Source organism: Mustela nigripes, chromosome 16 (assembly GCF_022355385.1).
Source record: "Mustela nigripes isolate SB6536 chromosome 16, MUSNIG.SB6536, whole genome shotgun sequence".
Lineage (NCBI taxonomy): Eukaryota > Metazoa > Chordata > Mammalia > Carnivora > Mustelidae > Mustela > Mustela nigripes.
Genome location: NC_081572.1, coordinates 17,496,223 through 17,522,331, shown reverse-complemented (window position 1 = coordinate 17,522,331; position 26,109 = coordinate 17,496,223). Strand labels below are relative to the sequence as shown.

Below are 26,109 nucleotides of genomic sequence, written 5' to 3'. Positions count from 1 at the left end.
GGCAATCCTCGACCAGGAGGTCTGCCCCGCCTGACCCCCAGACCGTGACCCCCCCCCCCCCCCCCCCCCCAGACCCCGCAGATCCCCGGCTCCGAGCGAGCGGGAGCATGCGGTTCTAGGACCCGGAGGCGCCGCCGCGCGCGCCGCCGCCTCTGCCTGGCCTCGGCCGCCTCCCGCTCCGGCAGGTGAAGCGGCGCCCGCCGCCCCCTCTGCGGCAGGTGAAGCGGGTCGGCCGCCCCCTCCCCGCCGCGCCATGGCTGCGGCGGACCCCCGGCCCGCGCCCCGCGCCCGCCCCCTCCCTGCAGCCCGCCCCCCGGGGGCCGGGTGCGTAGCGGCGGCGGCGGCGAAATGCGGTTTGCGCGCTCGGGGAGCGACAGCAGAAGTTAGAAAATCGCGGAGGGGGGAGCCCGCGCCGCAGCTTCCTGCCCCCGGCCCAGCCCTCTGGCCCCGGCGGCCTGCAGCCTGACTTCCTCCACCCACCCCGCAGCTCGCCGCCCGGCTCCTCGGACGGGGCCGCCCCGATGGGACGCCGCGCCCCGGCCCTTGCGCGCCGCTGAGCCGAGCGCCGCCGAGCCGAGCCCGCGCCGCAGCCGCCCGCCGCTGCCCTGCTCACCCCCCCCTTCACCCCTAGGCCCTCAGCCGCGTCCCCGGTCCCCCGGAAAGCTGGATTTCCGAGGCTGGAGGCGCCTGGCCGACTGGGTGGGGACCACCATGGGCAACGCGGCAGGCAGCGCGGAGCAGCCAGCGGGCCCCGCCGCGCCGTCCCCCAAGCAGCCCGCGGCGCCCAAGCAGCCGATGCCCGCGGCACAAGAGCTGGAGGAGAGGTTTAACCGGGTTCTGGTGAGTGTGACCCGCCGCGCGCTGGGCGCGGGCGGGGGGCGGCGGGAGCTCGGCACGCGTCCCCGCCGCCGGGGGCTCAGGTACCGCTTGGAGATCCCTGGCCCAGTGGCTGCCCCTACAGGGGGTGGGAGTGACCGTGGGTGCTTTCAGAGTGACTTAGCACTCTCCCCCCAAAAACTTTCTTCTGCAGTCGCCCAGTCTGCCTCCCCAAGACACCCCCTTCCCTGGCGCTCCTGGGTTTAAAGGTCTAAACAAAAATGTCCTGCGAGGAAGTTGGGAGCCTAGCACGCAAGGGGGTCCCCGGGGGGATCCCCTTCCGCACTGCACGCATGCCGGGCCACCGGGCGCAGGTCTGGAGCATCTGCTGGTGTCTCAGGGCTAAAGATGGACGGGTCACATCTTAACGTGCTGGGAGCTGGAGACCGAGTTCAGGTGTTCGGTCCTGATTCGTTCGTTCGTGCCTGGGCAGCTGGGAGCTGGGTCCTCAGATCATGCAGAGGGAGCGTCTGTGTTTCTCACCCTCGACCTGTGCAGGAGAGATTGCCTGTGGGTCCTTATCTTGGGCATTTCCTCCTGCCCACTGAAGGGATTAAGGTCAGGAGGGGTGGGGTCAGGATGGGTTGACCACTCTGGTTTGGGGTGGTTCAGAATTCTGGAAACCCCTGTCGACTCACCTTCCCCACTATGGCCAGCTGGAGGAATTGGGGGGCTCGGAGACTAAGCCCCTGGGGAGAGAGCCATCAGCTGGGGCTGAGCCTGGAAGCAGTCAGGATGTGTTTGGGGAGGGGCTTCAGAGCAAAATCAGGGCTCCCTAAGACCTGGTGGGAGGCAGAAGTAGGGAGGGGGAAGGGCCACTCATTCTCACTTCCCTCTCCCTACCTCAGCCCTGGCCCAGGCTCCCTTCTCTAACTAATTGCCTGGTGGCCTGTCTGCTGTCAGCTCCCTTGCTGGACTCTGGGTGACAGGCGAATGAGGCCGTGCTTTTTCTCAGGGGCACTTCGCAGCCTAAGCAGGCTGGCATTGCAGGTCTGAGCGTGGGAGCCCAAGGGAGACTTAGGCAGTGGAGCAAAGCTGGTGTGTGGCAGTGCTCAGTCCTTTGTCCCTCCACCTCCTTGACATCATTTCCCCTCCCTTGGCCCGTCACTGGGCAGTACTTGCCAGATTCTCCGCGTGGCCCCTCATCAGAGTTTCTAGAAATCTTGGCCACCCCCCTCCCAGAAGGAAGGCTAGGAGGAGCTATCGCGCGTAGAGTGGGATCTGGTTCATCCTTGTGAAGGCACCTTGCTTGCTTGGGGAGAGGGAGGGACCCGGAGGGACACCTCACACCGGGTCAGGCCCTGATTACCCCATCTCTCCACCCGTTTTCCTTTCCCCAAACCCATGGCCTGGCAAAGCTGAGCTGAGCTGAGCAGATGGGGGAGGGGGGAGAATGAGGAGAGACAGTCTCTGGGGGACCATCTGGGGAGCCTGAGTTGGTGGTGGATCCCTGGACCCCTGCCAGCCTGACGTGGGGGGGGGTATAGGTCTGTCCTTCCCCCTTAAGTGTGTGTCTGTGGACAGGGGTGGGCCAGGCTGTCAGAGTGAGGTTCCGGCCCCTGTCCACTTTCTGTTAGGTACACATTAGTGGGCAGGAGTGGTGTGAATAATTCAGACCAGTGGGAAATCCAAAAGTCAAATGGTGAGTTTCTGATGCATGTGTAGTTCTTGATTGCCCTGCTCGGTGTTTTGGCCTTAGCTCTGATTGACTGAGTCTGATGCTAACCGCCTTTGGGAGTCCCTGAGTACCAGGGCATGGAGGGCGGAGGCCCAGGGCCGGGTCTGAGAGGGTGTCTTGGTGGAGAAAGCAGCGGTGGCTGGGTAGAAATCTAGGGCAGCAGCACCCATTGGGGCTCAGCTTTCCACCCCAGCCCGCAGGAACCCCACTGTGTTTACACTTGGCCTTCTTTCTGGGGAGGGATCAGTCTGTCCCTTGTCTTGTGTGAGCAGAACACACCCCACCCAAGGTCGCTTGGCTAAGAACCTGGCTCCCCTCACTCCCCACCGACAGGGGCATGAGCCCCGCCCTGGGCTGATGGCCTTGGCCCCTGCCTGCAGCTGCCTGGGCTAAATATTTGGCTGAAACCACGAGCCTGGCAAGCAGTATTGCAGGGCGCGTCTCCATCAGAGCTCTGCCTCCATGGCCAGAGAGGAGTCCTGTCCTTACTGACTGTCTGAGAGGAGGAGGAGAGCCTCAGACAGCTGAGTGATGGGCCCACTGCCCGCCAGGAATCCCCGAGTCTTGACAGCAAAAGCATAGCCCCTTTGCATATTGTCACATACCCCCAGGGGAGCTCTTCCTTTAGCTTAATGGCAGCCCTTTGGTCCCTGGTGGGGAGTAGGATCCTTAGACCCCAAACCATGCCTTGGCGCCTGGCTGTGGGTGAAGGGTGCTCCCACCAAGGCCTACGCCAGACAGGAGATGGAGCTCTCTCTCCCTTTCCCTGCCGTGGCCTTTCTCCCAAGCAGGAGGGCGGGCTAATTTTCTAAGGAGGCTGTGAGAGAGAGGGGTGCCCCTGCTTAAAAAGGGGGTGGGGAGGAAGAGCAGGTTGAGCCAGGGTTTTCCGGCTGCTGCCTTAGCAACAGTGGAGGAGCGATGGCTGCCCAGAGACATGGGCCTGCTGTAATGGTGGGAAAACCAGCCCGCCAGACGCCAGGCTCTCGCCTCTCCTACACTGTGCCCAAGGCTCGTGTCTTCCTTGCACACCTTCCCCTGTAAGGGTCGGGGTTTGGGATGACAAGGCACTCTTTCCAGGCCTTCCAGAAGTTCATGCTTCTGGCCAGGCATAGGATACCCCTGATCTGTCTGGTCAGGGAGGAGCCTGTGACCTTGGGGCCAAGGGACCAAGGGAAGGTGCCCCGGATGTTGGGCTGGAGGTCAAGGGTGATGCTGACCGACATGGAGGCTGAACCATTCAGAGATGAGTTTTCCTGCTGGGGCTTAGCCCCCTGACATGCCCTTAGCATGTGTCCAGGGGTATAGACATTGAGGGAGGCTGTGTGGGGAGGTCAGGATGGCCCCACGCACGGTGTGGATCCTGAAGGTCCTGCTTTCAGCGGGACCCTTTCCCTGAACTCCCTGGCCTACACTGTGTTGGCCAGTGCACTTCTCTGGCGTGAGGCAGATGAAGTTTGGGGACATGTGGCTGTAGATAGGGGTGATCAGGCCCTGGACCTCTCTTCTCTGAGGTGCCTTACACGGAGAACCCCAGTGGGGCTGTGGGCAAGTGGGCACATGCTGGGCTGGGCAGGCGCTGATGGGTGACATTCTTAGCGGGCCTGGCTGGCACACGCTGACCCTGGAAACCCAGGGATGTGGTAGGCATGATTCATGGGGACATCTGGGTCCAGTTGGCAAAGAGCTGGGTGAGACGGGCAGGAGCAGGTGGAGCTGTTCTGGGGGCTACCTCTGCATTTTTCCCAGGCTCATGGGGCCCCGGAAGGTGGCTCAGGCCTCCTCGCCCCTGAGAAGGCCAAAGGTCACTCAAGGGAAAGGCAGAGTAACTTCCTGAGCTTTGAGTTATTAGGCTGGGGGGTTGGGTTTTCTCTTTGCCACTTACTACCTGGGTGACCTTGAGCAAGTTACTTGACCTCTCTGGGCTTCAATTATCCCCATGGGTAGAAGGAGGCTGGCCTCTGCGGACCGACCGTTGAACGATTAAGTGGAGTTTGCCAGACACAGAGCAGGTGCTCCAGAAACTCTCCCTGACGCTGAGGAAGGGGATGACATGGGAGAGGGTAGGGCCCTCTCCAAACTGGAGGCCTTCTAGACCCTTCTAGACTGTGCCTTGCTCTGCTTCCCACCTCCATGACCGACATCCACCAAGGCTGCCAACTTTAGCCATCACAGGCCAGGCTGCCCTCGCTGCCATCATGCAGGTCCACAACACTGGGGCCTAGACCGAAGACTGCCTGGCGGCCGGAAACCACGAGAGGGAGGGCCCACCTCTCCTGAAGGGTGGGGCAGTGCTGGTGCTAACGGTAGCTGTGTGCACATGGGGAGGGGGTGGGGAGGCCTCCACTTCCCTCTGAGAGACGGTGTGCTTGGGTTGGGGGGGGGGTTCCCCAGTGAGTAAGAGCTCAGTGTGGGCAACAACAGGAAGCGTAGGGTGCTGGGTGGCAGGAAGTGGGGCTGGCTGTTCTTGGTTCCTCAGACGGTGGGGGGGGGCTGGGGCCAGGCTGTCTGCAGGAGACCCTGGGGGCTTGGGACTCAACATTTCTTGCTGCCCTCAGTGAGAAGGGAGCCGAGTGTTCTTGAACCAGCTTGCCAATCAGTTCAGCTTGGGCAAGCGACTTCATTGCTCGGTGCCTCAGTTTCCCCTTTGTGAAATGGGGATCATCGCTCTGTGCCTCAGTTTTCCCTTTGTGGAATGGGGATCATCAGGATATTTGCTGTGTAAGCTTCTTTTGGAGGTTTAAGTGATAGGTAGATAGAAAGCACTTGGAATGGCCCTTAACCCAGCATGGACATTTGGGGAATATTTACTGTCGTTGCTGTAATTCTCCCCCCAGGGCCTGGATCGTCTGGGCAGTGCCTGCCATCCTGGCTCCCATCTAACTTGCCCTTGTCCCCGCCATGGGGACCCTTCAACCCTGATGGGAGAAGCTGTGAACATTTTGGGGTTCTCAGTACCTAATCCTGGGGCCAATCGGCCCAGAGCTCTCTTCTAAGTCTGGGATTGCCTCTAACTGCCCCAGAAAATCTATATACTGGGATTTAAAAACTTGGACAAAATGGATTGGTTTTGGAGACGCACTGAGAGCTCTAAAAACCAAGATCGAGGCCATGGAGAGGAGGGCCGAGGGGAGATGCATGGGGAAATGGGGGCTGGGGGGGGTACTTCCTGGCTTCTGGGCCCATCAGGTTATGGAGGCCCTGGAGGGCTGGTCTGAGACTGGGCCTAGTTGCCAAGTTCAAGGGCATTCTGGGACTCAAAGGGCCAGACGTCATGAGGAGAGGGTGGGCAGGTAGGCCGGGGCAGAGTCTGAGCCCAAGCTGAAAGTGAAACCGGAGGGTGTGGCTGTGTCCCGAGGCAGACAGAGCTGCTCAGTCTCCAGGGAGACCCCTCCAGATGTCAGCACTTGGCGGGGGACAGTGGGTCGAGGCAGAGCTTGCCAGGGGCAGGTCTTGGAGTAGCGAGGCTGGAGGCCCCTCTTGGCCCTCAGGACGGAGGGGCAGGGAGGCAGGACAGGCCCCACACATTCTAACAGAAAGTTTGGGGAATCAGCTCCTTTTCCTGTCCACGCCCTCAGAGATGGGTCATTTCTCCCTCTTCCTCTGACCCAAAGCCTCAAGGGCAGCAGGGAAAGGGGGCCTGGAGGGTCAGTTCAAGCCAAGCCTCGGAGGGAGGTCTGTTGGGTCTGGATGTATTCACAGACTTCTGCTTATCCCACCGGCCCTCCCTCGGGGTCTTCAGTGCCCCCCCCCCCCCCCCCCCCAGTCTGGGAGACGCCTCTTTCACAGTGTGCTCACTGGAAAGTATTATTACATCAAAACACAGCTTCTCCCTGAGTATTTCCAGGAGCTCGGGGCGCCGTGAGGCAGAAGGGAAGTGTGCCTATTTTATGGAGGGGAAAGCTGAGGCTCAAGGAGACAGAGAAGTCGGCAGGCTAGGTGGGCCCAGAAGCTGGATCTTCTGAATCCGGCCCAGGTTCTTCCTCCACCCCCTGTCCCCTCACAGGAGGCAAGTGTCCCCCCACCACACCTGGCCTTCCCTGTCCTTTCCTGTCCCATGGGAGCGCGTCAGCCAACCCTCGGCTCCTCTCGCAGCCCCCCACCCCATGGACTGCCTCGTTGCTGAGGGCCCTGAGTCTGGGGTCTAGGGCTTGATTTTCTAGGAGGGTTTCGCTCCTCCCTGAGCGAGTGGCACCCTCTGGTTCCTGTCATGCTCCTCAGGGTCCCTGTCTCCTCGGTGGGCCCAGTGAGGAACAGCTGCTCATTAGCTCTCCACGCTGTCATGGCTATTTCTGATTTCCGAGCCTAAATTTAGCCCGTCTGGCAGGCGGGCAAGTAGCCTCGGGGGCTTGAGCATGCCCAGGTGGGGAAGGGGCAAAGGAGTGCCCTGCCCGCCACCGTGGTCAGAGACAGGTGGACCCTGCCGCAGAGGCCTCCCCCTCCCCAGGAATAACCCCGGGAAGAGACCCCAAGGAAGAGGGCCAGGGCACTGGTTCATAGTCAGCTCTGAGCTCAAAGCTGGCCTGGCTGCCCGCTTCCTGGCTTTGTAACCTTGGGCAGGTCATTAAACTAATCTGTCCTTGTACTTGTAAGATGGGACCGATGCTGCCGATGGTGGCGAGGGTGTCCCCTGCGTGGGGGGTGGGGCTCAGAGCAGTGCCAGGCATGATAAGCGTCCAGGCAGAGCTGGCTACCACATTTATTAGGGACATTATTAGCATTAGTTGTGGCCTCTAGAAGGGCCACTGGGGCCATTCCAGGAACCAGACAGATCCCTGGGGTGGGGGATGGCTTGGAAAGACCCCTGTTGGGAAGCAGCTGTCCCTGTAAGGCTCTGTTGCTGGAGCTTATTCACCCTTCTCGCTCCTGCTCACCCCCCTTCCCTGCCACCCCCCTCTCCGAGTCGGCCACTGTTCCATTTTCCCTGACACTGGTGGCCCCCTGGCTGCCTCCTTCCCCCTAAGCCTTGCCCTGCTCTGCCCTGCCCCACTGTGGATCTCCGTGGGGTGGGGATGGATCAGGAGAGACCAAGGAGAGAGAGAGACGGAGATGGAGAGTGGTCCTGGGAGGCCTTCCCCCTCCTCCAAGGGCCTTTCGTGGGCAGTTGGTGCTGTGGTGGCAGGAGCTGTTCTGGCCACTGGCGCCTTGTGGGAGGGCAGCAGATGAGGCAGCAGCGGTTTCCCTCATCCAGGGGCTCACTTTCGCAATGGGGAGAAGAATGACGTATCCCCATCCCCAGCTGGCCTGGGGGGCCCGGTGGGTAGGCAGTTTCACCTCTCAAGTGGGGCCCCGGCCGGAAAGCTTGGGCAATGAGGGCTGAGAGCACCCAGCTTCCTGTTGTCTGGGACTGACCCAAGGCAGTGATTGTTTTGGGGGGGTGAGGTCTGGCCAGAGTGCCAGAACTGGGCCCGGCACCCCAGAGAGGAAGCTGGCTACTGAGCCTCGGGTGGGTGTGGCCCCCTCTGTGCTCCAGCTGGGCCTCCTCTCAGGCTCACGTGACTGAGGATGCGTCCTGAGCCACCAGAGCTGGTGACAGGGGCCTCTTGACTCTGGGCTGGGGATTCCTGGGGACTCCCACAGCCCCAGTGGGACAGAACTCCTTGAGGGCAAGAACTGTCTTTAGGGCCTGACTCACAGGAGACTGTTTTTTAGCCTGGGGATTATGGAATTGGGGTCAACCGGGGCCATCTTCTGTGTCTATTAGGAAGACACACCAAGTTCAAGGGGGCCAGGGACCCCCTGGAGCTGGTGGCAGGGGACAGGACCCTGTGTCTGCCCTGGGAAGGAGAAGCTGGCCAGGCACGTCTGTGGCTGGGGGAGGAGGACCAGGCAGAGCAAGGCTGACCTTTCGTAGCTCCTGAGGGGAGTCCCAGCCTGGGCCACCAGCCCCACGGACCCAGCGTGTCGGCTGCTGGCCCCAGTTCCTGTGGCGGGGTGGCCTTCCCCAGGAATCCCCCTGCCCGTGCAGCTGTGATGGGCCTGCTTGGAATTCCCTGCCTGTCTGACTAGCTCCCTTGGTTCGTGTCAGTCTCCGCCTTCCAGAAGTGATGAGGACGGAGGGGGCTGGAGAGGGTTGAGCAGGAGACGTCCGATGCCATCCTGGCAAGAGATTTCCCGGTGTGTGTGAGACACTGGTGCCCTGGGCCGGGACCGCATGCAGTCCCCGTGGTTTCTGGTGGCACGCAGGAGTGGGCCACAGCTCCTGTGGCTGGAGACGGAGCCTGCCCAAGTGGGAGAAGAGATGGTACCCCCTTATGGCACATGGGGAAGTGAGTCTGGGGCTGCCGGAGGTCCCAGAAGTTAGGCTGAGAACCCATGCGCTGAGTATCATGGCAGACGCTCCGGGGAGGTGGGGTATGGCTGACAGAGCCCAGGCTCTGGGATCAGGCAGACTCAGGGCCAAATCCCAGTGTCGCTTTCTAGCTTTGGACCAAGGGGAAGGTGCTCTGCCTTTGGGCCTCGGTTTTCTCATTGACTAATGCTGCTTATATCCCAGGGAGAGAGGGTAACGGGGATTCACATGGATGACAGATGTCCTAGGGACCTGACCCCTCATGGCTCCTCTGAAAATGCCCATACCTTGTCCCTCCCACTGGGGGCCCAGGCTCAAGGTCATTCCCTTGTCTCTTCCCCCACCCCAGAACTGCATGAACTTGCCGCCGGACAAGGTGCAGCTGCTGAGCCAGTATGACAACGAGAAGAAGTGGGAGCTCATCTGTGACCAGGTGGGTCCCAGGCCCCTTCTGGCAGCGGGGTACATTGCCCTGGCCAGGCTGGGGCTGGCAGGAGAGGGGGGCCCTGCCACATTGCCCAGGGGGCCAAGACCCTGCCCAGAGGCCTGCGTAGCATCTCCAGAGTGTGCTGGGGGTGTCTTCAAGACTCTGGGGTCTCCTTCCCTCGGACATGCGTCTCCCCAGGGACCTTATGAGTCCCTAGCAGGGCTGGGTCCGCCTTCTGAAGGGCCGGCAGGGGTAGTGCGGGCCGCCGGTGCATCCAGTCCAGCCACGTCACTGTCCTCCTTGCGGAGCTTCTTGGAGCAGCCTCTGTTGACCCTCCAGCTCAGGGCTGGGGAGGAGAGGGGGCAACCCCAGGGCTGGGCCTCTTTGACCCCATGGGAGGTGAGGAGGAAGGGGCAGGATCCCTGTCCCTCCTTTCCTGGGGGCCAGAGGAGCTACTGTCAACCAAGCAACAACCCAAAGGTAGAGCTGTTCCCAAGTGGCAGAGTGAGAATGAGACGCTCCGTCTCCTGGTGCTCGGGCACCTGGCTTTGCCACCTCCGTGGCTCCCTGGCTGCCCTTGCCTCTCTGGCTTCTAGGGCTGCTGTCCGTGGTAGCAGGGAAGGCCCCTCTCCCTTGGCTGGGCCAGGGTGGGGCCTGGCTGCTGCAGTCCTTCGGGGAGGGAGGGAGGCAGGGGGTGGGGAGCTGGGGAGCAAGGAGCCTCCCCTGGGAGCGAGGGCTGGGCCTTCGGCTCCTGCTAATGGACCGGAATGGGATGAGCGGGCCGTGATGGAGTCTGGGGGGTAAGGGCTGGGCCATGGAGGGAGGGCAGGGAGCTGCTTTGGAGGGGGCTGTGTTTGGGGTCCCTGCCACTTGGCCTGGCATCTCAGGCTGGGGACTCAGAGGCCTGGGAGAAGTGGGAGGCTGAGGGGGTTGGCTGGGCGTTATCTGGGGGATCTGGGTGGGGAAGGTTCAGAACTGGGGTCTTCTAACGTGCCCTGGTGGGTGGCTTAGTTAGACCTTTGTTATTTCAGAGCCTGGAGAGCCTGGGGCCTGGGGTCAGAGCTGAGGATGGGATTCTGGGGCAAGGGCTGGGGTAGCTGTGGCTGGTTTCCTGTTCACCCCACTCCATCTCCCCAGGAGCGGTTTCAAGTCAAGAACCCTCCCACCGCCTATATCCAGAAGCTGAAGAGCTACCTGGAAACTGGTGGGGTCGGCCGCAAGGTAGCGACGGACTGGATGTCTAACCTGGGGGTATATGTCTCCCCCTTTTTCTCTGTCCCTTTTCCCTTGCACCTGCCAAGCTCTGGGCAGCTGGAGTTAACTGTGTGAATCAGATTTTGGTGGACTTTGTGGGTATGTGTGTGAGTGTGGGTGTTTATTTTTAGGGGCTGGAGGGGGCCCGGGGCAGTCTGCTCGGCCCAGCTGCGGATGCTTACGTGGGTCCACTCGTGTGTGCGCTCCAGTGTGTGTGTGTACCATGTGGCCGTGCGTGGGTGTGTGTGTACTATGTGCATGCTTTTGTGTCCACATATGGTTGTGAGTGTGTACCCTTGGGTCCGTATATAGTGGTGTGTGCACCCCATGTGTCCATGTGTGGATGCACTGGTGTCATATCTGTACCCACGGTGCTTGTGTATGGATGTGCGTGTGTGCGCGCGTGTGCCTTGTGTCTGTGTGTGTGAAGGTCTGTGTGTGCACCGTGTTCATCTGTGTACGGGGCCATGTGTAGCCTGAGATGCTTGATCTGCCAGGCAGGTGTGTGGAGGTGGTGTGGGAGGCTGAGCGTGAAAGGCCAGTCGTGGGGGGCGGGCAGGGGCTGCTGGCTGCTGCCTTCACGCTCAGCGGGCCTGTGGGAGGCCCTGGGCTTCACCCACCAGACTCTCTTGTTCTTGGTCCCCAGTTTAAGAGGCGAGTTCAGGAGTCCACACAGGTTCTGCGGGAGCTGGAGATCTCCCTGAGGACAAACCATATTGGGTATGCAAGGGCTCAGATTTCCCTCTTCAGGGCCTGGGACAGCGCTGCCCCCAGGCGGGCTCCTGGGGCTTCCCGTTGCTGCTCCCCTTACTACCGGGGATGGGCCCTGGCTGTGCCTGTTCCATGCCCAGCCTGGGCAGGACCTCTCTCCTGGCTGGAACTCAGGGAGCCCTGTGCCCTGCAGGTGGGTGGAGGAGTTCCTCAATGAGGAGAACCGCGGCCTGGATGTGCTCCTCGAGTACCTGGCCTTTGCCCAGTGCTCCGTCACGTAAGCCCCCTGCACCCGCCCTCACACGACTCCTCAGAGCCCGGGTCTGTGCTTTCCTGTCCCTTGTCCATGCCTCTGGCCGCGTCCAAGCAGTGCCGCCCTGGAGCTCACACGCACCACACCCCTGTGGTGGGTGATGCCACTTCCTCAGGGCCTGCGTGGATAGGGAGGGACATGGCCTGGGGTGGCCAGCTGGGACCTGGGACTTCCTCAGCCCCCTCCTCTGCCCAGGAGAGTGCCGAGAACAGCCCCTGATCTCCCCTGCATGTCCGTCCATCTCTCCCCTCAGCATCCCTCGCCCTGCTCTCAAGGGCCACTGAGCCGCGGGCCACCCAACCCCATCCAACCCCTGCAGGTATGACATGGAGAGCGCAGACAATGGGGTCCCCGCCTCGGAGAGGAGCAAGCCCCTGGAGCAGTCTGTGGAAGATCTCAGCAAGGGGCCGCCCTCCGCCTTGCCTCCCCAGTCCAAGAGCCGCCACCTGACCATCAAGTATGTGGGCCCCTTGCAGGATGGTGGGGGGCCTAGACTGCTGCACCCTGCCAGCCCCACCCCAGGCCCTTGGGGATGGTGGGAGCAGCAGCCTGGCATTGGGGGTCCCAGTAAGGACCTCAAGCAGGGCTTGAGAGATGGGCGTGTTATGAAGCCTTCCAGGGGTGGGCACCTAGAAACTGGAATCTGGGTGGGTCTGGGATAAGGAAGGTGTTTCTGGGTTGGTGAGACCTGCCTTGTACCCTTCTAACCCCTTCTTCTTTCCTGTGCGGCCTCCAGGTGCCCCCCCTCTCCCCGGTACGTAGCCACCTGGGGGCAGGTGCATGCCTGGTTGGCTCCCTGGGTGGGGGTGGGGTTGGGTGTTCAGCTGACACCCCTGGGTTCACCTGTTCTGGCTAGCCTCCCCACCCTAATGTAGGACATCCTGCTGGGAGGCAGGGAGAGGGAAGGAGACAGCCCAGGAGCCTCATGTGGACCCCCAGTTTCTATCCTTCCAACATAAGCCCCAAACCCTCACAATATGTTTCTTTGTTTGCTCATTCATTCAACAAATATTTTTTAGCCTTTGCTATGTATTAGGCATGGTGTCAGGTGCTCAGGAAACAGATCACCCTGCCCTTGGGAGCCCTTGGTCTAGAAGGGGACAGTATTTGACAGGCTCTCATGGAGGTGTGAGCAGGAGTTCTGAGAGGGGAGGTGGCTACTGGGAGAGATAGCTCTAGAATAATGTCTCGCAGATGGATACGGGCTCTACGGGCAGTGGTGGGGACAGGGAGGGGCATTCCAGGTGGGAGGAACAGCCTAAGCAAAGACTCAGGCCTATCTGAGTAATGACAGAAGGACAATGTGGCAGTTGGAGGGAGGAGGTGGGGCTTCCTGGTGTTGTTGGAAATGTGATAGAATTGTCAAGACACACTGATGTGGAAGTCATGATTGGCAGTTCTGCAACAATGAAAAAGAATCACAAATCACATATTTCTTAGTAAAGAATAATCGAGGACACTCATAGCATTTACTATGTATCAGGCACTGTTCCAGGCTTATTTCATAGTCCCCCAAACCCTATCAGGAAGGTACTATTATTACCATTCCTATTTTACAAATGAGGAAACAGAGGCACAGGGTGATCAAGTAAACTCACCAAGTATAAGTGGAGACCTAAGATTGGAACCCAGACCATCTGAATTCAGAGTTGGCCTTTGGAGATGGCACATAAGCCCAGGACGCTGGGAGCGCCACCTTGTGGAGAGCATTTCCATGGTGGTTTCCAAGCATTGGCTGTCTTCCCTCTCTAGGCTGTCTACCCCCACAGCACAGCAACACTTTTTGTACTTTCTTTCTTTTTTTAAGATTTTATCTATTTATTTGACAGACAGAGATCACAAGTAGGCAGAGAGGGGGGAAGCAGGCTCCCCGCTGAGCAGAGAGCCCGATGTGGGGCTCAATCCTAGGACCCTGGGATCATGACCTGAGCCAAAGGCAGAGGCTTAACCTACTGAGCCACCCCGGCACCCCATAACAACGCTTATTGATGCCAAGTTGCTGTTAAGGGTCTTTGCCTTCCTCACTCCCTCTGCCCCCCTTGCAGCATGCCAGGCCCGAGTCCTAGGGACCGAGGGAACCTTCCTGCCCTCCAGTGGCCTGTTTGGTTGGGTGGATGGGAATCAGTTGCCGAATGTTCCAGATGTGCCTGGGGTGGGCGGGTAGTTGTGGGAAGCCTGGTGTAGGACTCTGACCCCTGCTGCCTCCCCCCTACCCGACCCAGGCTGACCCCTGCCCACAGCAGGAAGGCCCTGCGGAATTCTCGGATCGTCAGTCAGAAGGATGACGTCCACGTGTGTATCATGTGTTTGCGTGCCATCATGAACTACCAGGTTGGTCAGAGGGCGTGAGGCACCAGGGTACCTGGGAGTTGGGTCTGTCCTCACCTGGGGCTGCCTCAGCTGCCGAGGTTCAGGGACTCACTGTCCCGCCCCCCGACCCTGTTCCCCACTGGAGAGCCCTGGGGATGGGGGCTGTTGAGCTTCTTGAGGCTTGAGGGGAAGCCCAGATTTCTGTCCCCTCCTGGCCGGGCCCTCTGGACTGCACTGGACATGACTGGGGTCATGGACATGCCTCTGGCAGGGACCTAAGCACAGCCACCAGAGAAGGCTGAGCACAGCGAACTCAGGGACGGCCGCTCTGGGTGATTTTGTCTGGAGGAGTGATTGGTGCGGCCTGCCCTCCTTTACTTAGCAGGCCTTTGAGGGCTCCCTGTTTCTGGGGTGCTGAATCCTGACACTGGCTTTTGAACAAAGTTATTTCAAAAGAGGGACCAGGCTTTGGCAGCCACAGAAAAGGCTATAAAGAACTTCCCAGGCCGGAAGGCAGTGAGACCAGAAGGCAGGAACCCTGCCAGTGCCTGAGGCTCTGGATGCGACAGTGCTGGCAGTCCTGGGGGTCTGCCTGGAGGAGCTGACCTTTCCTCTCTCCCCAGTCTGGCTTCAGCCTCGTCATGACCCACCCGGCCTGTGTCAATGAGATTGCTCTGAGCCTCAACAACAAGAACCCCAGGTGAGGCCTGGGCCCCTCACCTTTCTCCACATCTAGAGTCTCCTGCCACTTGACCCCTTGCCTACTCTGCTCCCCAGTTCTCAGAACTACTGGCCAGGCTCATCCCAGCCCTACTTCCCATCAGCTGCCCTCACTGTCCTCCCCTAGTCTGGCCCACCCCCTCCCCTTACTGTGGGGCCCACTTTCAAGGGATAAACTGGTCCCCTTGTCCCCAGGACCAAGGCTCTGGTGTTGGAGCTGCTGGCGGCCGTGTGTCTGGTGCGAGGAGGGCATGACATCATCCTGGCGGCCTTTGACAACTTCAAGGAGGTACTGAGACCCCCCACCCCCAAAGGGTGCTTGCTCTCTGGGGCCCCTTGGAGTCCTGTGGTTGGCAGTTGTGGCCTCTGCTGGGGGCAGCCGGGAGGGCTCGGTGGGCATTTGGGGAGCGCAGGGTGGGGATAAGCTGGAAGGGGGAAGCTTTCAAGGGCAGGTACCAGGTCACGCAGGGGCACTGCCTGGGGCGACAGGGACAACTATGGGGATCTGCTGAACCTCTGACTCTCAGCCTGGCCGGATCCAGACTGGACTTGGCCCATGCATCTCAGAGTTCCTTGAATACACCTCTGCGGACTCTGGTTAAGTAGATGCACGAGAATATGATGCATAAGGTGGGATTTGGTCATTCATGCCCTTAATAATATTTGTTGAGTGCCTACTATGTGTCAGGCACAGAGTGGGCCTTTGGGTTGCATCAGTGAGCAAAAGAAACAAAGAAGGCAGGGGAGGACAGATAATGAACAATACACTAAATGAGCAGATTACATAATATGTCTGAGAATAGTGGACGCGCTGAGGAATAAGTCCAGGTTGCTGGAAGGGCAGGAAGAACGGGTCACAGGGTGGGCAGGGAGGCCTCGTGGAGATGGTGAAGTTTGAGCAAAGCTGTGAGGGAAGTGAGAGGCTGGGTGTGGTGGGGATCTCAAGTAAGAGCACACCAGGCCGACGGAACAGTAGGTGCAAAGGTCCTGAGGTGGGAAGGTGCCAGGACAGCAGTGTGGCCAGTGCAATATGTGAAGGGAGGGTTGGGGGGGAATGGAGAGGGAGGGGAGGTTTTGAGCAGTGGCCTGACTTTGATTTAGCAGGGAGGCGCCTGTAGAAGCACGAGGTGGTGGCTGGAAATGGTTTGGGAGCTGTGTTGCTGGGGCCCTCGTGACAGCCATTTCCCCCATGCAGGTGTGTGGAGAGCAGCACCGCTTTGAAAAGCTGATGGAATATTTCCAGAAAGAGGACAGCAACATTGACTTCATGGTGAGCTCGGGAGGGTCTGGCTATCCTCGGTGTAAGGAGGAGTCAGGGGGCCCAGGTCTCCAGCTTCTGGACTCTGCTCCTGAGTGACTGGTGGGAGACGGAAGCTGGAAGTAGAGGACCTGGAAAAGAAATGTGGGTAGGGGCAAAGCTGGGTTAGTGGAATGAGAAATGGGGAGAAGGAGAGACTTGGGAGTAAATGGGGAACAGAAGGCTCGGGGCACCCCCATCCGGAGGGTCACAGACCTGCTTGTGGGCCTGCTCCCCAGGTGGCTTGTATGCAGTTCATCAACATCGTGGTACACTCAGTGGAGAACATGAACTTCCGTGTCTTCCTGCAATATGAGTTCACCCACCTGGGCCTGGACTTGTACTTGGAGGTGAGCCCTGCATCCCCCCCCCCCCCCCCAACTGGGATTTAACCACTAGGCAGCTGCGGAGTGTGGCTCTGGGCTCAGCGGCATGGGTGCTGAGGTTGGCAGATCTGGTTCAAATCCCAAGTCTGCCACTTCCAAGCCCATGTGACTCGGGACGGGTCTCTTCTCTGGGAGTCTCACTTTTCCCATCTGTACAAGGAGGGAATCAGAAAGGTAATGATGACTCTAAATAGAAACGAGGTAGAACATTTTCTGCCACCTTCTAGCCACGCGGTCTGTGGAGCTGTTATGTCAGGCGCCGGAACAGGCTCTGGGTGGCCCTGGGCCTGTCTGGCTTTGGGAGGATCAGCCTCAGACAGGTTCTGCCTCAACAGCATAATGGGAAGCATGGAAATACTGGGCAGAAGTGGGAGCAGGCTCATGTCGGACGGGCCCAGGGCCTAGAGGAGTTCCTTGCCCTGGAGAAGGTGGGCAGAGGGCCTTGGTGCTTCCTGGTCCAGCCTGAGCAGAGAAGCTGCAGGTACCCCGATTCCTTCGGGAGGCCTTTGGGATTGGATTGGGATTTCGATTTTTCTAAAAGCCAAAAGGTGTAAAGCTAGAGGGGAAGATTTAACCATACGAGGGGATATTATTCAGCCATGTAAGGGGTTGAAGTTCTGATACACACCATCGCTTGGATGAACCTTGAAAGCATTAAGCTAAGTGAAAGCAGCCAGACACAAAAGCCCAAGTACTGGATGATTCCTTTATGTGAATGTCCAGAAGAGGCAGAAGGTCTGCTGGCAGTCGCCAATGGTGGGGGGAGGGGAGAGTAAGGACTGCCTGCTAACAGCAGGGTTTCTTCTGGGGGGATGAAAATGTTCTGGAATGAGACAGTGGTGATGATGGCAAAACCCTGTGAATATACGAAAAACCGAAAAACTGAATTGCATGCTTTAAAATACTGCATTTTATGGAATGTGAATTATATCTCAATAAGAAAAAAAAAAAAAGCCGGCTGGGGCTCAGGCCCTTTCCTCCAGGCTTTCGGGCCGAGGGGGGGAAGACTTCTCACCTCGGGCCTCACCCCGCTCTTTCCATCTCGGGGACAGAGGCTGCGGCTTACAGAGAGCGACAAGCTGCAGGTGCAGATCCAAGCGTACTTGGACAATGTTTTTGATGTGGGTGCGCTGCTGGAGGACACGGAGACCAAGAATGCTGTGCTGGAACACATGGAGGAGCTGCAGGAGCAGGTGGCCCTGGTGAGAGCTGCTCCTGAACTTGGCTTTGGTTTTAGGTGTGAGTAGGGGGTGGCTGGCTGCCTGGCCCCTGACTTTGACCCGAATCCAAATCTTGAATCCTTTCTCAATGAGCCTTCGCTGGGTTCCTACCCTTTGGGACCTCTGAGGCAGGCAGGTCCCCCCTCTCTCCCTGCGCTCAGGCACCCTGGCTTGGGTGGAACTAGGTGCCTGTCTGTGGTCCTAGCCCAGTTTCCTCTCCACCCACCTCCCTCCTCAGTGGTGCCTGGGTTCCTCCTCCCGAGAGAACGTCAGTGCCCTCAGGATCTTACCTACTTGGGTTCAAGTGCCAGGCTCGGCCCACCCGCCAGGCACCCGGTGCTAAGCACATCCGGAAGCCTCCCCCAGCCCTGCAGGCAGGCGTGCCTGCTGCCGCCCCCTCACCGGCGGTGCCAGTGCCCAGCGGCGGGTGGGAGCTCACCATGTGCTGTGCCACAGCTGACAGAGAAGCTTCGGGACGCGGAGAACGAATCCATGGCCAAGATTGCCGAGCTGGAAAAGCAGCTAAGCCAGGCTCGAAAGGAGTTGGAGACCCTGCGGGTGAGGCTGGGGGCAGAGGGGGCCGGGCCAGGGGCGGGCCAGCCTCCCAAGAACTCACCGGTTGGGGCTTCTAGGTTTGACACTTCCTCTCCCGGGCCTGCTCGGAGGCACTGACCTCTCTCCTCCGGGGCTCACAGGAGCGCTTCAGCCAGGCGACCTCCATGGGCGCCTCCAGGCGTCCCCCTGAGCCTGAGAAAGTGCCTACCTCCGTCCTGGCGCGGCCCTCCGCCCTAGAGCTGAAGGTGGAGGAGCTGGAGGAGAAGGGGTTAATCCGTATCGTGCGGGGGCCCGGGGATGCTGTCTCCATCGAGATCCTTCCGGTCGCTGTGGCAACTCCCAGCGGCAGTGATGGCCCAACTCCTCCGACTCCTCCGGGAGTGCCCACCCGCTCGCCCAGCCCAGGTAAGCAGGAGCTTCCGGCAAGATGGGGTCCGCGTGGGGTGGGGGGGAACCAGGGTCTGGAGGGGGAGCCTGGGGACATCTCCCGCCAGGAGAGTAGGAGAGGTAGGTTCAGGGTTGTGGGCGTGGCTCAGGTGGATGCGGGGATGGTAGACCTGGACCCAGGGCGCATGCGTAGGCAGGGGAGGCAGAGGCGAGACCACCTAGGCCCAGAATTTGATTCCGCTTCCCCTATACTCCCCCATTTTGGGTTCTCGGTTCTCTCCAGGCTCAGATCTCCCACTTGCGGCAGAGCCGGTTCCCGGAGGAGCACCCCCACCGCCACCTCCACCGCCACCTCCCCCACTTCCCAGCCTCCCCCACCAGCAGGAAGTCCCGCATTCGGCACCCCCACTGGTCTCACCCCTCCCTGGAGGCTCCGAGCCCCCACCCCCACCGCCGCTGCCTGGAGACTTGCCACCCCCACCCCCGCCGCCACCGCTGCCTCCTGGCGCAGATGGACCAGTGCCTCCACCACCTCCCCCGCCTCCAGGAGGTCCCTCTGGAGAGTCGGGTCCTGAGATGGCCTCAGGTGAGTGGACCACCAGGGGCCGGGGGAGATATGGAGGTGCCTAGACCTCAGTGTCCTCCACGACCTGCTGTATGGGGGTGCCTCCTATTGCCTTCTGCCTGTCCTGTCAGGTCATTCTGGACCCTCTGTCCCACCAGCCACCCCACCTTACCTCCCCGGTGCTCAACCACTCTCTCCCCGTCCCAGGAGTGAAGACCAAGAAACCCATACAGACCAAGTTCAGAATGCCACTCTTGAACTGGGTGGCACTGAAACCCAACCAGATCACGGGCACTGTGTTCACTGAGCTCAATGATGAGAAGGTGCTACAGGTAAGTGTGACCCTTCCTAGCTTCCAGTGTGGGCGCCAGGGGAGGAGGGGACTCGGCCTGGACTGTGCTTGGTCATCTCCAGCACCCCATTGTATAGAGGAGGGCGTGGAGGCCCAGGGATGGGGGTTAAACTAAACAGGGTTAGTGCATCTGATAGGCAGTGTGTCCTGACTCTCCTGGAGGCTTTCCCTTCCTTCACTACAGAGGGCACATCTGGCTTCCAGTCTGGTCTCTTTCCTCCTTTTTTAATTTAAAATTTTTAAGATTTTATTTATTTGACAGAAAGAGATACAGTGAGAGAAGGAACACAAGCAGGGGGAGTGGGAAGAGGGAGAAGCAGGCTTCCCCACAAGCATGAAACCTGACGTGGGGCTGAATCCTAGGACCCTGGGATCATGGCCTGAGATGAAGGCAGATGCTTAATGACTGCAGGGTCCCTCTCTTTTCTCCTTTTAAGCTTCTTTCCCACCACTCCCACAGGCAACCAGGGTTTCAACATTTTTTTTTTTTTTTTTTTTTTTTAAGAGAGAGAGAGCAGGGTGGAGTGCAGGAGTGGGGCAGTGGGGGAGAGAGAGAGAGAGTTCCAAGCAGGCTCCAGGCTCAGTGAGGAGCTCAACATGGGGCTCAGTCTCACAGCCCTGAGATCATGACCTGAGCCAAAATAAAGAGTCAGATGCTTAACCAATGGAGCCACCCAGGCACCTCTAGCCCTTCTAATTCTACTTTTAGTTTTCCAGAAGGGTTGTGTTCTCTTGCTTCCAGGCCATTGCTCATGCTGTTCCTTCTGCCTGGAATGCCCTTCCCTTTCCCCTTTTTACCCCTGGCCAGTTCAGCTCTTCCTTAAGCTATAAGGGCTTGGAGTGCGGGTCCCCAGGGTTGGGTGCTCTTCTTCCTCCTCGATGCTGTTTGTTCTCCCCCTGTCTCCCCCATCAAGGTCAAGCTGGGTTACTGGTTTGTTTCTCTGCTGGTGGTGTGGTCAGGGCTGGATGGCTGGTTCAGCCAGGAATGTAGCAGACCCCAGCTGGCCCAGCCTCACCTCCTCTCCCTGTGTCCTCAGGAGCTAGACATGAGTGACTTTGAGGAACAGTTCAAGACTAAGTCCCAAGGTCCCAGCCTAGATCTCAGTGCTCTCAAGAGTAAGGCAGCCCAGAAGACCCCCAGCAAGGCCACCCTCATTGAGGCCAACCGGGCCAAGAACCTGGCGATCACCTTGCGCAAGGGCAACCTGGGGGCTGACCGCATCTGCCAGGCCATCGAGACGTGAGTACCTCTGCCCTGTGCTTGTGAGTAACCCAGCCCCTCTACTAGGCAGGGGCCATCAGGCTATCAGTAAAAGAGTCCCAGCTGTGGGGCAGAGCCCATCAAACTTCATGCTAACCCTGGTCAGGAAGTAGGGCTGGGAACCTTGTTCCTATTTTCAGGTAGAGAAAACTGAGTCCACTGGGCGCGGCAGACAGTTTGGTAGACAGTCAATAATGGGAGTCCACACCTGGACCGAGACATTCCCGTTTCCTCCCTGCCTCCTTGCCCAGCTGTGGGCATTCAGGCCCTGGCATTTATAGCTGGGCATCTGTCGCTACTGTATGATAGGGACCTGTGTTTTCCCAGCTCCCAACTGACCTAACTGCTACCTCTTGGTCCCTGAAGTTATTGGCAAATCGCAAATACTGAAGTTCATTTATTCAGTCGAGAAAGTGGGGGGGTGGTGGTTAGTCCTGTCCTCAAGAACTGGTGGGTATAGGGCGATAACTACCCCATCTTCCACCAGGTATGACCTACAGGCCCTTGGCCTGGACTTCCTGGAGCTGCTGACCCGCTTTCTGCCCACGGAGTACGAGCGGAGCCTGATCGCCCGCTTTGAGCAGGAGCAGCGACCCATGGAGGAGCTGTCAGAGGAGGACCGCTTCATGCTACGCTTCAGCCGCATCCCACGCCTGCCCGAGCGCATGGCCACGCTCACCTTCCTGGGCAACTTTCCGGACACTGTCCAGCTGCTCATGCCGGTGTGGGCGGGGCAGGCAGAGCTTTGTGGGCGGGGCAGGGTGGTGTGGGCGGGGCAGGCAGAACGGTGTGGGCGGGGCTGGCAGGGCATGTGTTCTGGGTGGATGGTGTGTTCTGGGTGGATGCGAGGCAGCTGGCAGCCTCCGCTCCCCGAGGGGTATTTAGGAGTACTTGAACTTCCCATGGCCTTGCCCCCGACCCTGTCCCAACTTATCTCGCCTCTCCCATTGCACCTCTAGCAACTGAATGCAATAATTGCAGCCTCAATGTCCATCAAGTCCTCTGACAAGCTCCGCCAGATCCTGGAGGTGAGTGCCCAGCTCGAGGGCCTGGGAAGTGGGGCCCACCCATGACTTCTTGCCTGTTCCGGGTGCTGCGAGAGGGAGACCCCGGCCTTGCCCTGCACTACTAGCATGCAACAGTTATGTTCCCAATTCTCATGTAGAAAGAGCTAAGGCGGGGCGGGGGGGGGTCATGTCTACAGCAGCGTACCTTAGACTCCTCCTGAGGGCCAAGTCCCCTCTGGGGATCACTGTGTGATTAGCAGAGCACCCACACCTGCTCAGTGGAGTCTAGCAAAGTCCCTGGGAGCTAGTAGAAATGGCTGTTAGATGGTGACGCACTGAAGGGATGTGAGCAGCGCAGTTCCGGGTCGGAATAGCAGAGGACAAAATTGGGTATGCTGAGGGGCACCTGGCTGGCTCAGTTGGTTGAGTATTTGACATTTTTTAAAAAAGTTTATTTATAGGGGTGCCTGGGTGGCTCAGTGGGTTAAAGCCTCTGCCTTTGGCTCAGGTCACGAACTCAGGGTCCTGGGATCGAGCCCCGCATTGGGCTCTCTGCTTGGCAGGGAGCCTGCTTCCTCCTCTCTCTATGCCTGCCTCTCTGCCTACTTGTGATCTCTGTCAAATAAATAAAATATATTTTTAAAAAAGTTTATTTATAATTATTTATTGAAATTTCTACATTGAATGTGGAGCTCGAACTCATGTCTCCAAGGTCAAGAGGGACATACTCCTCCAACCGAGCCAGCCAGGCACCCCAAGCATGTGACTCTTGATGTTGGGTTGTGGGTTTGAGCCCCAACGTTGGGTGTAGAGATTACTTAAAAATCAGATCTGAAAAAACATTGGGTATGCCAGGCACATAGGACAGACAGGTGCACAGGCTAGTACGTGGATCATGAGCCTGAGGGGTGCATGCACGAGTGCAGTGTGGGCTGAGCGTGTGGGGCTGGCTTTTTGCCACGTCTTCTTGTGCAGTGCATACATGAGGGGGTTTCCTCAGCCCCGGCGCCCTGCTGAACATCCCCCTTTCCCCTCTCTCCAGATTGTCCTGGCCTTTGGCAACTATATGAACAGCAGCAAGCGTGGGGCAGCCTATGGCTTCCGGCTCCAAAGTCTGGATGTGGTGAGGGGCACGAGGAGGGGTTCCCTGGCCTGGGGGATGGGGATGGGGAGCAGCTGGTGGCCTGTGGCTGATGACAGGCCTGCACGCAGCTGCTGGAGATGAAGTCGACTGACCGCAAGCAGACACTGCTGCACTACCTGGTGAAGGTCATTGCCGAGAAGTACCCACAGCTCACGGGCTTCCACAGCGACCTGCACTTCTTGGACAAGGCGGGCTCAGGTATGGGTGCCGGTCCCCCCTCCTCGGGTGGGGAAAGGGGCTCAGCCCCGGGGACTGATGGGGGTTTGAGGAGGAGTGAGGGGCCCACAGGGTGTCATTGGCCGCCTCTCTGATTCCCTACTTCTGTGCTGCCCCATTCCCCACCCAGTGTCCTTGGACAGCGTCCTGGGGGATGTGCGCTCCCTGCAGCGAGGCCTGGAGTTGACCCAGCGAGAGTTTGTGCGGCAGGACGACTGCACAGTGCTCAAGGAATTCCTGAGGGCCAACTCGCCCACCATGGACAAGCTGCTGGCAGACAGCAAGACCGCTCAGGTGGGCCAGGGCTGGCTGGGCCCTGGAGGTGGGGAGGCGGGGGATGAAGGCCTGGGTCAGGGCCGCAGTGGGGAGAGGTGGCAGGGGGCCTGGGGGAGCAGAGATGAAGCGGCCAGTGTCTTAAAGGCACCCGGAGCTCCTAGGGGTCGGTGCTGGCGGGCCTGACGGGCTGTGCCCACAGGAGGCCTACGAGTCCGTGGTGGAGTACTTCGGAGAGAACCCCAAGACCACGTCCCCCTCCATGTTCTTCTCCCTCTTTAGCCGCTTCATCAAGGCCTACAAGGTATGTGTGTCTGGTGGGCAGGCTGGGACCCCTGTGGGGCCTTCTGGCCTCTCCACCTGGCCCGCGTGAAGGGTGGGGCATGCTTCTGCCCCGGGGCGGGATAAGACTCCCCTCACAGAGACCTACCTCGGCCCCTCAGAAAGCCGAGCAGGAGGTGGAACAGTGGAAGAAGGAAGCAGTAGTCCAGGAGGCAGGCGCTGACGCCCCCAGCAAAGAGGAAGCCCCAGCACCGAAGGTAGGCAGCTGTGCCTGAGCTCGGCGCTTTGCAGGGATACCCATCCCAAAGACCCAGGCCTCTTCCGTACCCTCATTTCTGGGAACAGACCCTGTCCCAGCAGCCTGAGACAGGAATGGCCTCCTTCTGCTCCAGCCTGCTGTGGGGGACCAGGCCAGCAGATAGATAATCTAGGGTGGGTTTGGTGGCCTGGGGAGAGGGGATTCTGGAGCTGCAGCTATACACCTTGCATAACCACCCCCACTCCCTCATCACCACCCAAGGCCCGGCGGCAGCAGATGGACCTCATCTCTGAGCTGAAGCGGAAGCAGCAGAAGGAGCCACTCATCTACGAGAGTGACCGCGATGGGGCCATTGAAGATATCATCACAGGTGAGGCTTTGGCTTGGGCCTGTTCTATCCTGTCTGTCCTTCTAATGCTGTTCTCCCCCCAACCCTACCCTAGGGGTCTGGCTGCCTCACTGCTTCTTGCTACTTTTCCTATCTTTGTTCCTTTCTCTCCTCCCTCCTCCCTCCCAACCCTCAGTGCTCAAGACGGTGCCCTTCACGGCCCGCACCGGCAAGCGGACGTCCAGGCTCCTCTGTGAGGCCAGCCTGGGAGAAGAGATCCCTCTCTAGCCCCCAGGTACCTGGGTAGCCTGGCCTCTGAGCCCAGAAGCTGCCCACAACCCTGGGGGCCCTCGGGGGACTGGGTCATGCTGCCCTCCCTGGGGCCACACGTGGCTGGGGTGTGTTTGAGCGGGGTTTGGTAAACATGAACAGGTCCCTTCCCACGTGCACACAGCCGGGGTCCCTACAAGGGTGAGGCTTGTGGCCTGGAGTTAGCGTCCTAACCCCGGGGCAGACTTTGGAAGGGTGAGTGTCTCTCTTCTTGCCTGCCAGATCTGCGGAACCAGCCCTACATCCGCTCAGACACAGGCCGCAGAAGCGCTCGCCGGCGCCCCCCAGGACCCCCCCTGCAGGTCACCTCGGATCTCTCGCTGTAACTGCTGTTTCTGCACAAGGACTCAGTGGGGAATGGGGGATGGCAAGCAGGGGGGCCCAAGGAAGGTGGTCCTTAGCTCGGCTGGGCCGGGCAGCCCCCTCTGCCGCTGCTGCCATTCTCCGCGGTGGTCCCACCTCAAGTGGTCGGGTGCAGGGGCATGGGGGGGACAGCATCGCCAGCCGCTCCCCCAAATGCTGCTTGCAGCACCCCTCTCTCCCTAATAGCCATACTTAGCCTCAGCCGGAGCCTGGCCTGTAACTTATAAAGTGCAACCTCGCGCTCTATCCCCAGCTCCGGAAACTCTCCATGGACCTTATTTTTATACAAGATTAATAAAGATGTTTGCAAAAGATCTGTGTCCGCTCTGTGCCCGCCCCACCACACACGCAGGCTGTTCTGCTCCGCAAATGCTTTTTCATAGCAGGTTTCTGCAAACAGGCTGGCGAAGGGGAGTAGGGCTGCTTCTGCACTAGAGTTGGGGGGGAGGGAGTCATCTTCGAGGGTCGCAGATAGTCTAGTGGCTGGCCCATGAACTCTGTGGGAGGGCAGAGGGGTTGTGGGGAGGATCAAGCCGGCTGCTCCCCTTCTGAGACTCCGGATTAGCCCCACCTCAGTCCTCCTGTCTACGCCCTGTGCCCTGTCTCCGCCTCCTATCTGGGTACCCTGCCCCTTTTTCTGAGACTTGGTCCCAGCCTTGGTCAAGCCCCTGCATGATCCCAGGTCACTTCCCTGGCCTCTTCCTGGTTTCCGGGAGTTGGCTCACACGCGGTACCTGCCCCTCCCCTGTCTGCCCTGTCCCCCCCACCCCTGCTCTCACCTGGGCTGAGCGACCTCTGGGTGGGCACGAGCTTGTGGCGGCTGGAGTGGCAGGACTTGGGAAGTCGGACTTTGGGGCGTGGGGCTCGGTGCCACATCCCGTCTTCCGGGGGTGTCCACACGGCCAAGTTAGGTATCTGAGAGTAGGGGCTGTGCACACCTGGCCCGAGGAAGCCGAGGAAGCCGGTGGGAGGAAAAGGAGAGGCTTATTCCTGACAGCAGGTCCCCGAGGGAGAGTAGACCCTCCCCCACCCCGGCGGGTCCCTGCCCGGCCCAGGGCGCACCCGCTTTGTGCAGTCTGTGCAGGGAGCGCTCCAGCTCGGTGCTGGAGAGGCCACTGAGACGCGCGGCCTGGCAGAAGAAGGTGAGGCCCATGTGAGGGCGCCCAGCGCTGCTGCGCCCTCGGGACCGGCCCTTCCAGCCGGGGTTCAGCTGCAGAGCCCGCTGCTTCTTGGTGTAGTAGCTTGAGGGGACAAGTGGGGGGCAGCCGTATTAAATACCGTCTCCCTCAGTCTTCTCCATCTCACA

The 26,109-nt window shown here is 59.7% G+C and overlaps 1 protein-coding gene across 7 annotated transcripts; it reads left to right on the top strand.

Annotated features, from left to right (window-relative positions):
• The first annotated feature begins 289 nt into the window (after positions 1-289).
• On the top strand, positions 290-25,115 carry FMNL1 (formin like 1). 7 transcript variants are annotated; one of them, XM_059380802.1, is made up of 28 exons: positions 290-840; positions 9,193-9,276; positions 10,408-10,491; positions 11,171-11,244; positions 11,429-11,512; positions 11,868-12,005; positions 12,285-12,302; positions 13,771-13,879; positions 14,482-14,558; positions 14,774-14,867; positions 15,774-15,848; positions 16,115-16,225; positions 17,314-17,463; positions 17,938-18,039; positions 18,177-18,441; positions 18,707-19,009; positions 19,196-19,320; positions 20,378-20,580; positions 21,089-21,323; positions 21,561-21,629; positions 22,651-22,731; positions 22,821-22,950; positions 23,099-23,262; positions 23,444-23,545; positions 23,685-23,780; positions 24,044-24,152; positions 24,307-24,405; positions 24,663-24,749. In XM_059380802.1, the coding sequence occupies exons 1-27, from the start codon at positions 712-714 to the stop codon at positions 24,396-24,398; spliced, it is 3,303 nt and encodes a 1,100-aa protein (XP_059236785.1). In that variant the 5' UTR covers positions 290-711; the 3' UTR covers positions 24,399-24,405; positions 24,663-24,749. The 7 variants fall into 7 exon arrangements, with proteins under 7 accessions (XP_059236785.1, XP_059236780.1, XP_059236784.1 ...); XM_059380797.1 differs by having other exon boundaries at positions 10,408-10,521; XM_059380801.1 differs by lacking the exon at positions 12,285-12,302 and having other exon boundaries at positions 10,408-10,521.
• Positions 25,116-26,109: the final 994 nt, after the last annotated feature.

Bases quoted from the DNA above. Each gene is read 5' to 3' on its own strand.
- FMNL1 (XM_059380796.1), top strand. From the start codon at position 712: ATGGGCAACGCGGCAGGCAGCGCGGAGCAGCCAGCGGGCCCCGCCGCG. The intron at 21,630-22,650 runs GTGAGTGCCCAG...CCCTCTCTCCAG, and splicing joins AGCTCCGCCAGATCCTGGAG to ATTGTCCTGGCCTTTGGCAA. The intron at 23,781-24,043 runs GTAGGCAGCTGT...TCACCACCCAAG, and splicing joins AGGAAGCCCCAGCACCGAAG to GCCCGGCGGCAGCAGATGGA.